The sequence below is a fragment of the Aspergillus affinis genome (genome assembly GCF_023601865.1).
Source record: "Aspergillus affinis strain CMG 70 chromosome Unknown NODE_14_length_433147_cov_86_863592, whole genome shotgun sequence".
Classification (NCBI taxonomy): domain Eukaryota; kingdom Fungi; phylum Ascomycota; class Eurotiomycetes; order Eurotiales; family Aspergillaceae; genus Aspergillus; species Aspergillus affinis.
The window spans coordinates 383,298-399,543 of record NW_026515795.1 but is presented as its reverse complement, the minus strand read 5'-3'; the positions used below and the strand labels follow the sequence as shown (position 1 = coordinate 399,543).

General features: G+C 50.3%; 4 protein-coding genes across 4 annotated transcripts; 3 read left to right on the top strand and 1 right to left on the bottom strand.

Moving 5' to 3' along the window:
- Positions 1 to 1,235: 1,235 nt before the first annotated feature.
- On the bottom strand, positions 1,236 to 3,786 carry KD926_002409 (ABC-F family ATP-binding cassette domain-containing protein; the record flags this gene model as incomplete). Its single annotated transcript, XM_053097098.1, has 7 exons — positions 1,236 to 1,607; positions 1,660 to 2,754; positions 2,806 to 2,905; positions 2,953 to 3,145; positions 3,201 to 3,395; positions 3,452 to 3,641; positions 3,715 to 3,786. The coding sequence occupies 7 exons, from the start codon at positions 3,784 to 3,786 to the stop codon at positions 1,236 to 1,238; spliced, it is 2,217 nt and encodes a 738-aa protein (XP_052959010.1).
- Positions 3,787 to 5,379: 1,593 nt separating this feature from the next.
- KD926_002408 (uncharacterized protein) lies at positions 5,380 to 5,705 on the top strand (the record flags this gene model as incomplete). The annotated part of the gene is made up of 2 exons (XM_053097097.1): positions 5,380 to 5,508; positions 5,568 to 5,705. The coding sequence occupies 2 exons, from the start codon at positions 5,380 to 5,382 to the stop codon at positions 5,703 to 5,705; spliced, it is 267 nt and encodes an 88-aa protein (XP_052959009.1).
- Positions 5,706 to 9,802: 4,097 nt separating this feature from the next.
- Positions 9,803 to 11,712, top strand: KD926_002407 (bZIP transcription factor; the record flags this gene model as incomplete). Its single annotated transcript, XM_053097096.1, has 2 exons — positions 9,803 to 10,805; positions 10,859 to 11,712. 2 exons carry the CDS (start codon positions 9,803 to 9,805, stop codon positions 11,710 to 11,712), a joined length of 1,857 nt encoding a protein of 618 aa, XP_052959008.1.
- Positions 11,713 to 12,156: 444 nt separating this feature from the next.
- Positions 12,157 to 16,026, top strand: KD926_002406 (ribonuclease Z; the record flags this gene model as incomplete). The annotated part of the gene is made up of 2 exons (XM_053097095.1): positions 12,157 to 12,278; positions 12,333 to 16,026. 2 exons carry the CDS (start codon positions 12,157 to 12,159, stop codon positions 16,024 to 16,026), a joined length of 3,816 nt encoding a protein of 1,271 aa, XP_052959007.1.
- Positions 16,027 to 16,246: the final 220 nt, after the last annotated feature.

Here is a 16,246-nt window from a genome sequence, read left to right as displayed (position 1 = left end):
CATGGGTAACTTCGATTGAATGTATCAACTCTACTGGTTGGGCCCTTCCTCCATGTGTGATCTTCAAAGGGAAAGTCCATATAGAGAGTTAGTATCAAGATATTGAGCTCCCACGCGATAGTAGGATTGAAGTTAGTCCTAATGGATGGACTACTGATGAGATTGGCCTGCGCTGGCTTCAAAATCTCTTTATTCCTACTACTACTACTGGTTGTACAACTGGAAGATATCGTCTTCTTATTCTCGACGGCCATGGCAGCCATCTTACGCCTCAATTCGACCAGACATGCAGTGAGAATAATATTATTCCTATCTGTATGCCAGCTCATTCTTCTTACAAGCTTCAGCCTTTGGACGTGGGCTGCTTTGCGCCTTTAAAAAAAGCGTACAGGAATTTAGTGGAGAAACAAGCACGTTTAGGAATCAATTATATTGATAAACTTGATTTTCTAAAGGCCTTTCTACAAGCTAGTGAATGCGCTTTTCAAGCAGAGACTATTCGGAATAGCTTCGCAGGCACTGGCCTGGTTCCATTCAATCCAGATAGGATGCTCAGTCAGTTGAATATTCAACTAAAAATCCCTACACTACCAGACAGTCGATCAACAAATTTAGCGCCTAAGACACCATACACTACGAGGCAGCTTGAAAAGCAGGCATCTGCCGTGAAGCAGCTACTTAAAGCGCGTACGCAGAGCCTTTCATCTTCGCTAGAAACCCGATTTGATAAGCTTATTAAAGGTCATGAATTACATCTTAATGAGCTTACTCTTGCACGCGAAGAAATACGTGAATTACGCGCTTGTCATGAAAAGCAGCTTCAAAAAAGAAAGCGTTCTACTAGACAGCTAGCTATTACAGAGGGATCAGCTATTCAAGAGGGTCTAGAGCGATTTCAGCGCGAGAATGAGGTCCATGAAGCTCAAGATGCGCTTCCTATAGACCCAGCGTTTTCTGCAGTTAGGCCGCGCGTACGAGCGCCACCGCGCTGCAGTGATTGTCATAATCTAGGACATAGGCGATTGCAATGTCCTAATCGAGTTCCTAATTAATTTTTAGACAGAAATGCAATTGTTTAATTGATAAAGGCTCTAGTATTTAGCCCATGGGCAGGAATTGGCGGGAGGTGCGGCGCTCGGTAGTGAAATACGTTAACCTAACTAACTAGGTAATGCCATAGTAGTGTTAACTAGTTATCACTAGTTAGTTTATAGTTAACTATCTAAGATGCAAGTCTATCCTGGGGTCGGCATCATCTTCTGAACTCTCTTAACAAGGCTTTGTTCGAACTGCTCAACCCCTTTCGGTTGCTCTTGGAGTTTCCCTGCCTTCAAAACATACACCACCCGTCGTCTGCTGTGCTCCTCTTCAACCTCTCCCTCTACGCCCTCAAATTCGTCATCCAACGTATGCTCTGTGTCTCGCTTTCCCTCTATAACGGAGCGCACCATAAATCGGTCGTGGGAGATCAGAAGGATAGCACCGCTGAAAGTCGACAGTGCAGATGCAAGAGCTGTGACGGTGTAGAAGTCTAAATGGGTGGTTATCTCGTCCAATATGAGCAGATGTGGTGAGTTCCAGATCACCCTCGCCAACGACAAGCGTACCTGAGATGGCAAGTTAGCGATTGTCAAAGGGTGTTTCCCTCAGAATACTCACAAGCTGTCCTCCGGATAACCGAGATATCGGCACGTGTGAAACTATCCTACCCTGGAGTCCAAGGGTTGCCAGCAAGCCTCTGGCTTCGCCTTCATCGAGTTGCCCGTTGGCTTCTTTCAGTATCACGCTTAAGGCCGTTGCGGTAGGATCTGCTTGACCCTCCGCTTGGAGGTCTTCTATCGAATGCTGTGCGTAATAGCCCAGTTTCAGCCGCGAATGATTCGAGATCTTCCCTCGACTTGGGACCATGTTTCCCGTCATGAGGCGAACCAGTGTTGATTTGCCGCATCCATTCAGACCCATGATGCCAACCCGGTCGCCCATGTGTATCACAAGGTCGATTTCATTCAATACCGGAGAGTCGCTCGGTTTGTACCGAAAGATCACCCCTTCCGAAGAAATCAGAGGTCCTGGGAAGCGCAACTCAGTAGCATCAGGTATAGTTACCGAGTCACCCTTTTCATCTGTAGGAACTTCAATTTCGGCCCGAGCAGACAAATGGTAGCCGACAAGGTCACGATTCAGTTTAAAGCGACCCCCGTTTGCGTTGACTTGCAAGCCCATGCGGTCATCGACTTTCTTTTGCCGCGATTTAGCCATGCGCAGCTTGTTATCATCGTTGGTCTTCTTCCCGACCTTCATGGTTTCGCGGATAGTGGCTTCCATGTGAGCGACTTGGCGCTCTTGCGCTTCCTTCATGCGACCCCAGTACAGTTTCTGTTCCTCGAAGTCTTTCTCGTACGCCGCGAGGTTCCCTTTGAAATAAGAGAGTTTTTCGTCCCTTAAAATGATGACTTCTTCGCAAACGGCATTCACAAAATCCCTGTCATGGGAAACGAGAACCATGGTGGTTGGGGAGCTATTACGCATCTGTTGGAGATAATTTTCCAACCATACTACCCCCAGCAAATCCAAGAAGTTTGTCGGCTCATCCAAAATCATGATATCTGGGTTCTGGATCAAGACGCTCGCCAACATGCAGCGCATACGCCAGCCACCAGATAGAGTCAGGAATGGCTTGCTAAATGCAGATTCTTGAAAGCCTAGACCTATCAATATTTGGCGAGCGTGTTGCTCCGTATCTACCAAATTCATCTGAATATGTCAGATTTAACGACGATCAGCTGATTGCTCGTGTTCACTCACGACCTCAAATTGGGACAGTAAATCCTGAAGGGCTTCAACCGCTGCCTGCGTATCTTCCTTTATTGCTTCGGCTCCAATGGACTCTTTTTGCTCTTGTACTCTGGAAAAGTTAGAGCGACTCACTCGAGTTTAAGACAAAACACCTACAACTTGAGCGATTCTTCGTGCTTTGATTCCATTGCTTTCAAATCTTTTCGCGCCTGTAGGCCCCTAGCTCCACTCTTCAAACTCGCATTCTTCTGTGCCAGAAACAACCGCTTCTCAATCGTGTCATGCTGAACTCTGCGAATTGCATGAACTGGCTGTAAAGGATCGTCTGTCTCGAAGCTTTTGGAAAGTACTGGCAATACCGTTCTATTAGACATGCGATGGAGATCCTCAATAACCAGACTTACAATCAATCTTTCGAACGAGTTCATTTTTATGCCGATCACTGCTCATGACATACTCCAGAACTGTTTTATCTTTACTCTCCTCATTCTCGCTCTGCAGGCTTCCTTGGACCGCGGAATCAGTCTGTTGAAGAATTGCGATGCGAGTGGGATGCGGAATGCCCGGAACAAGCTTATCAGCCATCGCTCGAAGCAATGCTTCAATTCTTATTAGCCAGGTCCCCTTTTATCACGTTAAATAGGCCGGTGCCTACTTGATTTCCCGGTCCCATTCCGGCCTATCAACCCATAGTGCACACCTGCCTTGAGGCGCAGATGTCCGTCTGTAATGAGCTCTCTGGCTTCAGACTTCGTTTTCGCTTTCCCTTTGATCTTGGACTTCGTGGGGTCATTGGTCGTATCTCGTGCAGACGAAACTGCAATGGTGAGTCCTTCGACATCGATCTGCAGAGATTGACGAGAATGAGGTAAGCGCCACCAATGGAGCCGAAAACATGTGTACAAAAGAAAAGTTTACCTCCTGCGATGGTCTATCGTCCAGTAGATGAAACCGAGTCTGCTTGCAAGTCGCAATGATCGATGCAGTCATAATGGTAGGGTGTAGAATCGAATTGTTCTCAGATCCCAATTTGTCAATAAGAGTAAGAAGAATGGAGTATTCTGAAAGCTGCTACATGCTCATGGAACAATAGAATTTCGATGGCCGTATCACCTGTCTAGGAGTAGCCCCTTTAAAAGAATCTTCAGATGGAAAGCACGGTGACGGAACTCTTCAAGGTGCCTTCAGATCGACCAATCAAGACATCGTTCAGGCATTCGACTCATTAAGCGAACTGCACCTTGAAAGTCTTATGGTAGCATCCCCACCAGGGACATTGAGTCACTGCACATTATGATCAAAGGGTCAACTCCAACTGTTGCATTGGAGGCGTCGGGGTCCCAAAGAGGAATAGCCGAGACTCGGTACTGGCCTGAGGAATCAAGGCTCGTGTTGCACGCCAGCTTCTCTGGAAGAACCAGATCCGACCGATTCTTATGGGGATTGGCATGACCGTGACTCACTAGTGACTCATGGCATAATCTACGAATAACATGCGAGCAATCCTTTGCTTGGGAAGTATTTCCAACGGTCGGATTTTCCGCGCTGTATGATTTGGTTCTCCTTGGTGGTAGTATACCGTGACAACTACCAACAAAAAAAACCGGAAAATTACGAGGCTCTATTTTGCTGTATCCTATTAATCGATATTACTGTCTAAGACCTTTAACCAAATTGGCAGTCTAGAGCGACTTTTCCAGTTCTGTAGAGGGTTTCTCAACTGCCTCTAACCCATGAGGTCAAAACTCCCAGAGTCGTCGAACCAAGACCTCATGGGCTCATTCACCGCAAAAAAAACCTTCTTGAATGTTTTTTTAAACTGATAAGTATTCTCCAAGATGCCTAGGCATGAGATTCGACAAAAACAACAGCGCCATAGTGACTAGCCAGTTATTATATATTGTCGGAAATCTAGGGTTGGATCCTCGCCTTATTCCTATTTCTATTTTAGACGGAATTATCAGGAACCATAATGAAGATAGCCAAGAGTTTCCGTTTCTTTGATTGAATAAGATCAAGGATGCTGATATAGAGGCAACTGTTGTCCACATCCCGAAACATGATATTGAAGAGCCACACCTAGACCAGCGATCTACAATCGAATCCTGGGATCGTGACAGGCAAAAAACATCTCCATCCAGCCCATCGACAGGATAAAAAGACATATTCGAACTTGAAAACCCCGCTTGTCGCAATCAACTCCGCGAATAATTGCAACCCGACACCGTTGACATGATCATAGATTACCAGATGCAGTCAAGCGCATCGCAAACCACGGGAGGAGCTTCATTTGACTTCAACGTGGCGATTGACCGTCAAGGATAACAAAGAAACAGAGTTAACCATGTGCAATAGCTGGAAGAGCTCGGAGGTATAATTGGCTTGTCGCGCCGCTTTGCATTTGATATCGACGTCAAGACGACACCATCATGACCTCAACCCCCGCATTTCAACCCTATATAAATGTGTCGACCTCTGGGCTCCCAACATTCTTGGACTTGGTTCAATCGTTTGATTAGAGGACTGAAATCTCTATTTCCTGAACGTCTTCAATATTATTTTTATTAGTATCATTTGATCAATATGACCTCGAGATTCAACCGCGAAAAATTCTCAAATCGCGCAACCGTCAAGGTTCCCGAAGACACCGCTGCACAGGACATTCAGAACAATCAGCAGGGAACCTTTACCAATTTGGAACCTAAAGTACAGGTGCGGCTGAGTTGACTAGATCACATTGGCCTATCTGAGATTCTGACCACAACTGTCAGCGCGAACCTGCCTCGCAGGGCGATCAAGCCTCGAGTGGAAGCGCCCAAACCGCGACCTGGGCAGCCCCTGAAACTACTGAAAGGCGTGGTACCAGATACTCGCTCACCCATGACGACCTGGTCGATCCCGACGAGTAAAGTAGAAGACGTGAAATTTACATTTTCACGATGTATGACGATATGATATGATTTCAAGGTTTTGTTGAAGTTGGGTCGACATATCTTCCGTATTGCCAAATATGTTGTATAATATTGATCTCCGGGATGTGAAATAGCCGGAGAAGTTGTGTTGTCATCCATGTGCATAAATGATCATTGCAACACATGACCCTGCGAGATTTCTACCTAGACGAACGAGCCAGCATGGCTGCCGGTAGTCTGTCTTAGCACTGTATGCACTGTATGCACGGAGTATGAATGTGCATCATCGCCAGGACAACATGGGAACCCAAACCCTACACCGTATGCCGAACGGCCACCGCTGTTTTTCATTTTGCTTTTTTTTTTTTTTTTTTTGACATTGTTTCTTGTTTACGGGCCTGAACATGCCATATCCAACTTGGACTGCGAGACAAATAAAGTTTGGGGTTCATCGCCACACTGGCACTTCTACTTTTAGTAGGTCTGGACCGGCGATGACCTATCAAAAGTAGTGCATACATAAAACAAGGCAACCATAATAAATAATACCTAAAATAGCAGGTGAGGTGGTCTTTACATGCAGAGACAATTCTGGTCAGTACTAGTACCCCATAGTTAGTGACTAGCGAGTTTCCCCGGGTTAAGAATTTGCCCTCGTCTACTGCAATGTATTAGAAACATAGTTCTTGTGGCATGCACACGACGGCGGCGGTGGGAAAGAAAAAAGGAGTCTTGAATTCTCGTTAGGGTTAGGAATTTGGCTGAAATGGTCCACGATCCGTGTACATTTCCCTTTACGGAGATTTCAGACTGAGCTAAAAATCCTCGAACGATCGGGGAGGCAAAAATGCAGCTGCTATCTCGGGAATACTGTACTGGTTTGCACGGAGCACAGGATGGAAAGTGATATTGTTGTTGCCCCATTTCCCCGATAGTCAAACAGATCTTGAAGCAAATCTGAGATCTGCCCACTCCCTGCCGGTTGTTTAAGAAGTGTCACACGCTGCTACATAGTGCGTATACCGTATACTTGTGATCAATGTTACTGATCATATTCGGGAGCAGATCTGATGATCACATATTGCCGACCTGAACCTCAAAGGCCTTTCCCGCTTTCCAAAGGTTTGGTAGACCAAGCTTTTTCTTCTGGGATTTCTGGCGAATACCACCGGAGAAACAACGGAATAAAATTTGGTAGTACGGAGTAGTGCAAGGGAACTAGGCTTAGAGACTCGGGAGGAGATACTTTATTAGCCTTAACGGACATCTTCCGACCACCGGCTTGTCTCGAAGCCTTCTAGTCTGGTTTAGTTAGTCTGATTTACCAGAAGCCTGTGAGGCGCGAACAAGGACCGTTTTTGGGACATGACTGAGTACGGAGCAGATCTTAGAACGACTTTTTTTAAGCCTTTCTTTTGTTGAGAGGACATACTCCGTAGGTCACAGAGTCCTCATGGATACATCACTGGGCTGGAAGTGGAGAATCAGACCCGGTATTGCGGGTAGTCTCTCATGTTGTGAGCACAGATTGACCTCAGAGTTCTAGACTTGTATATCTGTCGGCCACCGGATCCAATGCCCGTGAGAACGTGGTACAGTACAAGCCCAGACCTCACCAGGCTACAAAGATCCCAAGTCTCCCTGGCCCAGCTTACGCGGTAACGGAGGACTCTAGCTCCGTTGATGTCGCTGGGAGTGGCAGGGGGCTTTCGCTATATCGTGTCCAAAGAGCGCTGACAGCACGGATTAAACTAGAAAGGGAGAATCCGGCCGGTGTCGTTCATACCGATCGTTTCAAGGCGACCGAGAGGCGCAGTGGGATATGTATACTTCGTACGGAGTACTCTCGAGGTTAATTCAAGGCTATTCCGAGCGGATGTCTAGTTCGAGCACAACGGTCGAACAACGGACAGGTCTACCCTACTGTATCCATCCAACTGAGTGGTACTCCGTAGTACAGACTACAGAGTACTTTGCCCTCACGCTAACCCTTGGAAGTGGCGTTCTTGCAGGGCTCTGATACTGATAGCCGTTATCGGCAGGCCATAACCCAGGGGAATATTGCGGAATACTAAATTAGCGTAGGCGACCGGCGGCAACTTAAAGAGCGATTTTCAGGTGAACGGAGACCGGCGTAAGGGCTTGGCTATTGGGTTGGCAGCCAATGAGGCCGAATGGTCGACCAAGTTTCAGAGTTGCAAGACCCCCTAGACTGAAAAAGGGGAAGCATGAGAGGCTGTGCCGTTGAGCGATCCTCGGTAAGCGCCAAGCTTTGTTTGCGGTGGTGATGGCGTTACCCACCGATGTCCACCCGGAATCCACCAGGTGTGAGAAGGATTGAGGCAGATGGAACTGGACGGTGGGCTGAAGTTGTAAAAAAGGGTCGAGACTCGAGACTCGAGAAAATCCACCCACTTTGGGCGGTTGTCCTTCTAGAACGCCGTGATTTGTGCTCCCTACTACTATTGAGTAGGACGGCAGCTCCCGGGTCAGCAGTATGAAACATTGGTATGAGGAGGGTGACTTATCCATGGTCACGAATAATACCTGGACATTCCACCGGCCAGAGTGTAGTATGTGCATGTGTGCTCACTGCTCAGGTGCTGTCTGGAGAGTGAACGGAACGGAATCCCCCCTTGGGGCGACCACATGTGGGCACCTTTTCATTCTTGTTGGCCGAGACGAAATTCCACAGGCACAACACCACTCGATCCCCCGTTGATTGGCCAGTGTGTCGCCACCGACGTCATACGGAGGGGAGTCGCAGAAATGGGGCTTGGATTATGATCTTGTTGAATGGTTCAGGAGTATCCCCCATTTATTACATATCGAGGGGAGGAGAGAATTGATGCATGCGGTGTTGAGGGGTAGGGATCAGGTGTGTAAAGCCCTAAGACGCCCCCTTATACAAGATCCCTACGGAGTACTCACCAGCGCCGTGACAGTGGCCAACGGCCCCGGAGGAGCAGGCCTGAAACGGCAAAACGTCACAGGGGAGGCAGGCTGGAAATTGCAGACGATCGCCCATCGTCATTGGTAGTATTGGGCAACCAGGGGGCGGCTCGAAGCCACCCACCATGCTTGTATGAAGCAAATTAGACGCGGCATAACGGGATATTACCGCCGGAGATGGGTTGTAGTTATAGTGTATACACCGTTGTCTGGTAGATAGATGCACCGGGATAACCCCCCGGTTGAGGCCATCGCCGTCGAACTCTGTAGTGTCTACACCGTTACCCACCAGCAACCGGGGATGCATTGAATTGAATTTGCGTACCTGATGATTGTCAACAGCCCGCGAGATCTTATCGGCGATCCTGATACCGAGTACATCCTGACGGCGTGCAGGACTTTTTTTCCCTCCCTCGCGAGGGATCGGTGGATTCCTGCTAAGGGGCTAGCGTGAACCGCAGGCCCCACTAGGGCTTGTCCGCGGCCAATCCGGTTGCGCCGGGCAAGACCATCGCGCTGAGTCAGCAGGAGGACGCGCAAGCCTCTGTCGACTGGAAATTCATTTTCCATTTTTTCTATTCCTGGCGTGGAGAAACTTCCCACTTGGTCTCTTCCGTTCCCCTGGCTCGCCCTCCCTCTCTCCTCTCTCGCCCGGGCGCGAACTCCATCCTTCCTTCTGCTCTCTCTCTTTCTCCCTCTCCCTGTTTATTCCCAACTCCTCTTCTCTCGTTCCTCATTAACCATCCCTCCATCCCCCATCTGGTGTCCATCGTTCCATCTCTATCTACCTCTCCATCTATTATCCATCGACCTACCTACCTCGCCTTCTATACCTCCCTCTACCAACCTTTGGTCTCCCGCCACCAAATACGTACCCTTCTTGGATTTTTATCTTATTTTATTTTATTTATCCCCCTCTGGTCCGGATTAGGTCCACTTGTCAACTTCTCGTGTATCTCCCTGGTGGCTTTTAATACTTTCTCTCTCCTCCCAGCTCTGGCCAAACCCACTTCTAGTCTTTCGTTATCTTCAATCAACCTTACGCGGTCTCCGGTCGGATTAGTCTAATTCGACTGCTTTGGTTACCGGAGGACATTCGACTTCTCAACCCCATAATAAACGAAACGAAAAGATTTCTCACAATGGCGACCCTTGCGGAACATCCGGCTGCCGCCCCCTCTTACGATCAAGACATTGATACCTTCCTCAACCTCGACCAGCTTACCTACACGGAACCGGCCCGATCTAAGGCTGCCCTGACCACTCAACCTACACTTCCTAGCACAGACTTCACTGCCGGTGATGTCCGCAGTGCCAGCTTTGCCTCGAACAGTCAATCACCCATCGCCTTCCAAGGCCCGAGTCATCAATATGATGAACACAAGCAGCAGACCGGTCTGCCGCCCGGGGCCCTGGCCCAAGCGATGACTTTCAACAACCACATGAACAGCCTGAACCTAGGTGGTGCCAGCCCGGGATTCGCGATGAGCGGAGATATGTATGCCGGTGCTCAACTGAAGCGCGAAGACGCCCCCCTGGACTTCAATGCCGTCCCCGCCCGCAACCCTTCAGAAATGGATCTGGAATCCGACAACATGGGTGCCGTGCCTGCTTATTTCTTTTCCCCAACCCCCAACAAGAGCCAATTCGTCGATCCGAGTGCTTTGGGTGGTCAGGAAGTCGCCCCTGCTGGCCAGTCCACTCAGGTCGGTCGCATGTACCCCGGAATGCATCAGCAACAGGCTGCCATGGCCAAGGCTGCTCAGCAGCAAAAACACCATCACATGCTCCGCCAGCAACAATTTCAACAGCAGCAGCAGCAGCAGCAACAGCAACAGCAACGCCGAGTGGAGGAGCAAATGCAACAAGGAGCCCAGCAGCCCCAACCTCGTCCCTCCAACCCTGTCGTTGAGGAGCGTATTTCGCGCCTCTTGCAGCAAATGAGACAGAACGCTATGGGATCTCCTGACGATTCCCCGTCCCCGTCTTCTCTGCCTCAGATGGCCAAGTCGAAGAAAGACGAGCAGGATATGGATGAGGATGAGCGACTGCTTGCCAGCGAGGAAGGAAAGAAACTGAGCAGCAAGGAACGCCGCCAGCTCCGCAACAAAGTATCTGCTCGCGCTTTCCGATCGCGGAGAAAGGGTACGTTCTCATACCTTGCGTTTGATATTCTAACAAAGACTAACCGATCCCAGAATATATCGGCCAGCTCGAGAGCGAGGTGGCTGCTCGGACCAACGAGGCCCACGATCTCCGCATGCAAAACCGTGCTCTTTTCGAGGAAAATGCCCGCCTGACCGATCTTGCCCACATGCTCCTGTCATCTCCGAACTTCTCTCAGTTCCTTGATGAGCAAGGTATCAACGGCTTGCCCACATCCAACCAACCCCAGCAGCAATCTCAGCCTCAGCAGCAACAGGCGCAGCAGCAAGCTCCCACGATGTCGCAGCCCCAGATGCAGACCAGCCTTCCCAAGGAAAACCCTCCGAACCACAGCCCGCAGGACTACCCCATGCAACACAATCCTCAGATGGTTATGGTTCCCAACCAAGGGCTGGACGTCTCTGCTATGGGCCTGAACAACGGTGGCTGGAACTCCGGCATTGATATGAATTACGCCAACACGCCCATCTTCGCTGTCCTCGAAGTCCCCGAGCCGCCAGTCATTGACACGGAGATCCTGTCTGGAAAGGGCTCCTTTGGCTCCCTTCTCCCGGAGACCACCAGCAACAAGGACGAGGCGCCCGTTCTCGAATGCCCGCCGATGGCTGAGCAGCCCCAGACGACCGATGCCGGTGTGGAAAACACGGATGTTGAAATCGATGAATCCGATCCTGCCTTTGCTCTGTTCGCTGACCTGCCGGCTTCCGTCCCTGAATCGTCGTTGGAGAAGCCCTTCGAAGGTATTACTTCTGACAAGTCATCTCCTGTATTCGAGCTCGTCGTCGAGAACGAATCGAAGGCTGCCGCTCAGCGGTTTGCTCACTTGTGTCACAGCATGGAAGCCTCATTCCAGCGTGTCTCGATGTTCACTTCGCACCTCTCATGATTCCCCCTTCTGTCTTGAGTGAACAATTGTCCGCTTGTAAAGTTCTTGTTATGCTTTTTCTCTTTACTTTTTTTCAAATGTTCTAGATACCTGAACATGAGTCCTTCGTGTAGACACCAATATGCCTTTCATTTGTTCATGAGCCTGTGATTATATACTGCGCTGTGGCTTAAACCTGCCTTTTTGTCTTCTTTTGCTTGGGTTTTTTTTTTCTTTACTTTTGTTTCCTTTGTCTTATTGGGGTTCCACGGAATGGATTGGGATTGTATTCTTCAGGGTTTGGGATTTTTGGGATTGTGATCTGGGAACTTGGATAATTTTTAAGGATTTCATTTACTGCCTGAAAACAAATCTAAGAGTTAGAAATCAAGCAAATCAAAAAGCAGACACCTGGCTTCATTTCTTTATTGTACTGTACGAGGGACAATTTAACGTAGACCTTGAATGTACTTGGAAATTCGTTGTCGGTCACATGGGACGGAGGCTCCTCTGAGGCATCAACTCCCATCCTCAGGCACCACCGAAATCTTCCTCCTCTCCACCCGCCCTTTGCATAATCCCCCAACGTGAGCTTGCGAAAACCTCACCTGGAAATGTTCTCTACTATTTCCCCTTTATAGTCAGAATCTTCTACTCCTCTTAGCCAAGTTGGCTTCCTTCCACTTAATCCGCGGGCTCTCACGCAAAGCCTTTTGCGGAAATATTGTTCCCTCGATTCGCCGCTCTTCAACAATTTCTGCGCGACCTCTCAGCAAGAACAAGCCTACCGAACGTCGCCATTCAGCTAGATCTCTTCCGGTCAGAAAACCCCACGTCCGGCCCCCTCCCGCCAGAAAATCGATCCCCTCCTCCACGCCAGTCCGGAACGTTGGGACTTACAGATCGAAGCACCAGCCGGAGCCATTGAAGTCAGGATCCTACGTATTTCGCACACCAAAACTTCTTCCGCACCGAGCAGGCTTTCAAACCCCCCGGGCAACCCATTTGATATACCATCCTTCCACATACGAATTTGCAGGCTTCGAATTTCCGCCGGTCACGGGAATCACACCCATGAAGATCAATTATCAGGTCGTGACGACCCCGACCTACGACACCCCGGGTACCTGCCTCATCCTCAACTTCCCAGACAAGCGCTATGTCTTCGGACAAGTATCTGAGGGTACCCAGCGGGCTTGTATGGAGCGCGGTGTCCGACTTGCATATCTCACCGATGTATTCATCACGGGGCGATCGGAGTGGAAAAGCCATGGTGGCTTGATTGGCATGATACTGACGGTGTCCGACGTGGTCGGCACCTCGCAGAGTGCGCTGGAAACCAGCGAACGCGAGAAAGCAGAGCGTAAGGCCCAGAACGACAAAGGGACGATTCATGGCTTGCCTATGGCGATAAAGGGCGGCGAGACGGTACTCCAGCGAGGCTCGTTAACTCTCCATGGGCCCCGAAATTTAACGCATACCTTGACCACTGGTCGGCGATTCGTTTTCCGAAAGGGCATGCCGATATTCACAAGGGAGTACGACACCGAGAGCGTCTCGAAGAATGTTTCGGTGGATGCAGAAGATCCCTTCGAGCAGCCAACGTGGTCGGACAACAACATCAAAGTCTGGGCCTTGCCTATCCGCCCCTCGTCGCCGTCTCCCCAGGGGAGTCCACAAAGCCCCAGGAAGAGGAGTCTCGATGAATTTCAAGAGCAAGATTCCGATGAATTAGACTCCCGCGCCAAGGATCTGATAACGAAACAGGCTATCGTGAACGATATGTTCAACTCATCCTGGAGGATGGACGCACTGGTGAAGACTCCCCTGGCAGAGGTCAATATGCCCGCAGCGATGTTTGTCCGCAATGTGGAAACAAAGTCATTCGATCTGTATAAGGGTCCCATGCCAGGAGGCGATGAACCTCTCCCTGATATCAATGTCTTTGTCAGACAGCCTTGGCCCGGCGCAGCTGTGGAGAGGATCCCGTCCACGTCGCGATGTGACGAAGCGCTCTCTTATATCGTCCGGAACCATGATTTCAGGGGCAAATTTGACCCCGCAAAGGCCAAGGCATATGGTATCCCATATGGCCCGACCTTTGGAAAGTTGGCAGGAGGCGAGAGCGTGACCGTTGGCGATACGGTCATCACGCCAGACATGGTTCTTGGACCGCCACGACTCGGCAAAGGAATCGCGTTCATTGACCTGCCAACCCCTGATTACATAGAAAACCTGGTCAATCGGCCAGAATGGAATTCGCCCTCTGTGACGACAAATCTCGAGGCCTTTGTGTGGATTCTTGGCCCCGGTCTCGGGGAACATCCCAAACTGCGCGAGTTCATGTCACGTATGTCCCACTGCAAACACACAGTATCCAGTACCGACTACAACCCGAACTATCTGGCCTTGGCCGGTGTTGCAAGCGGGTCGGTGCGTATGGCACGGATTAGACGCGAAAACCATCCGATTCCGATCCACGACAATGTGACCCTTCCGCAACCTGGAACTTCCACAGCCAAGTCGACGACTACGGCCGAGATCAAAAAAACACTGCCATTCAAGCCTTTGGAGCCTGGTCTGATTATCGAGTTGGAGCCTGAGACCAAGATCAATTCCTCCCTAGTGGCACCGCGGTTCAACGCGGACGAGGTGATGCGGAAAATGCCCGAGGCCGTTGAGAAACGCGTGGCTACAATTAACAAGCGGGTCAAAAAGTACTATTTCCAGAAACAACTGAGCGACTTTCAACGGGATCTGCCTGGGCGTGATGCAGAGATCTTCACATTGGGCACGGGCTCATCGGTACCGTCGAGGTATCGCAATGTCTCGAGTACTCTTGTCAGCGTGCCCGGATACGGTTACTATCTACTCGACTGTGGTGAGAATACACTCGGTCAGCTAAAGCGCGTTTTTGAGCCCGAAAAGCTGCGAGAGGTCCTACAGAACCTGCGAGTTGTATGGATCAGCCATCTTCACGCGGACCATCATCTAGGTACCGCGGCTGTCATCCAGGCCTGGTATAAGGAAAACTACCCCAACGGAGCTCCCGAAACCGACGAGCTTGAGACCGACATGGCCAAAATCCTGAAAGAAAAACGCTTGTTTGTAGTCTCAGAGCCCATGATGATTGGGTGGCTCCAAGAGTATGCCAGCGTGGAGGACTACGGCTTCGGCAAGATCGTGCCCTTGACGACCTATACGTTCACCAGAGAAGGCGGTGATGGTTCGTTCGAGTCCAGACTGGCTTACCGTCACTGCCGGGCTGATGGCACGTACCCCGGGCACGACACTGATGAAGGAAAACCCAAAACTTCGTCTCTCAGCTTCAACGAAGAAAAGTCTTCCCTTGCCCCTTTGCTCCGCAAAGCAACCGGGCTTTCCGAACTCCTGACCACGAGAGTGTCTCACTGCAAGGGCGCCATGGCTGCCACCCTCGTCTTCCCCGACGGTTTCAAGGTCTCGTTCTCGGGCGACTGCCGACCCTCTCCAGCCTTCGCCGCCATCGGCCGTGGATCAACGGTGATGATCCACGAGGCCACGTTCCAGAACGACATGGCGGGATCAGCCCTGGCCAAAAAGCATTGCACGGCTGCCGAAGCCCTCGAAGTGGGTCGCCGGATGAAAGCCAAATCCATCATCCTCACCCACTTCAGTCAGCGATACCAGAAAGTCACGCATGTCGAACGAACCGACTCTCGCCCCACGGACGAACCCGAAGAACCGGCTGGTCAAGAGCCCGACCAGCTGGACATTCCAGACGACGAGGAGCCCGCATTTATACCGGGCTCCATGCCTCCCATAATGTTCGAGGACAACTTCATGGCCCAGGCGAAGCCGGTGGATGTCCCGGTGGTCGGAGCGTTCGACTACATGCGCATCCGCGTTGGCGAGATGCCCCTCACCCAAGCGTATGCTCCCGCGATCGAGAAGCTGAACGAGATCCTCGAGCGCATGTCCGGTCAGGAGCAGGAGGAAAATAAGAAGATGCTGGAAAAGCAGGCCGCCGAGATCATGAAGCAGAAAATGGAAAAGCACGCCAAGCCCGGGAAATTAGGCAAAAAGGCCAAAAAGGCCTCCTTTAAGGCGAACGCTGAAGCAAATGACGCTACTCCTGAACCCGAACCTGCCCCCCCGACGCCCGCCCCCAAGGCTGACGAGAAGCCGCAGTCCAAACACTCGATCTGGAGTGCCAGCGAGAGTGAAAGCGGATGGGACACCAGCGACTACGAGGAACTCGACCTCGAGCCGGTGACTCCTCGCAAACAGAGCCCTCCCAAGAACTACAGCCCGCCCATGACCCGGTCTCGGTCCAAGTCGCAGAAATCGAACTAGGCATAGGGGAGAGTGTAGGAGGACTGGGAAGTATATATTCACCAGCCTTTGTTATTCTTTTGCATTTACTGTATAGATAGATGGCCTGAAAGCATAATTGGTTATACCTTTGTTATTATTACTTGATAGAGGGTTGGTTTTTCTGGCATCCGGCTTCTGTGTTTGCATCTCTCTTATTTTTTTGTGAAATCCTGATATTTATCGGCGTGTGTATAAACAG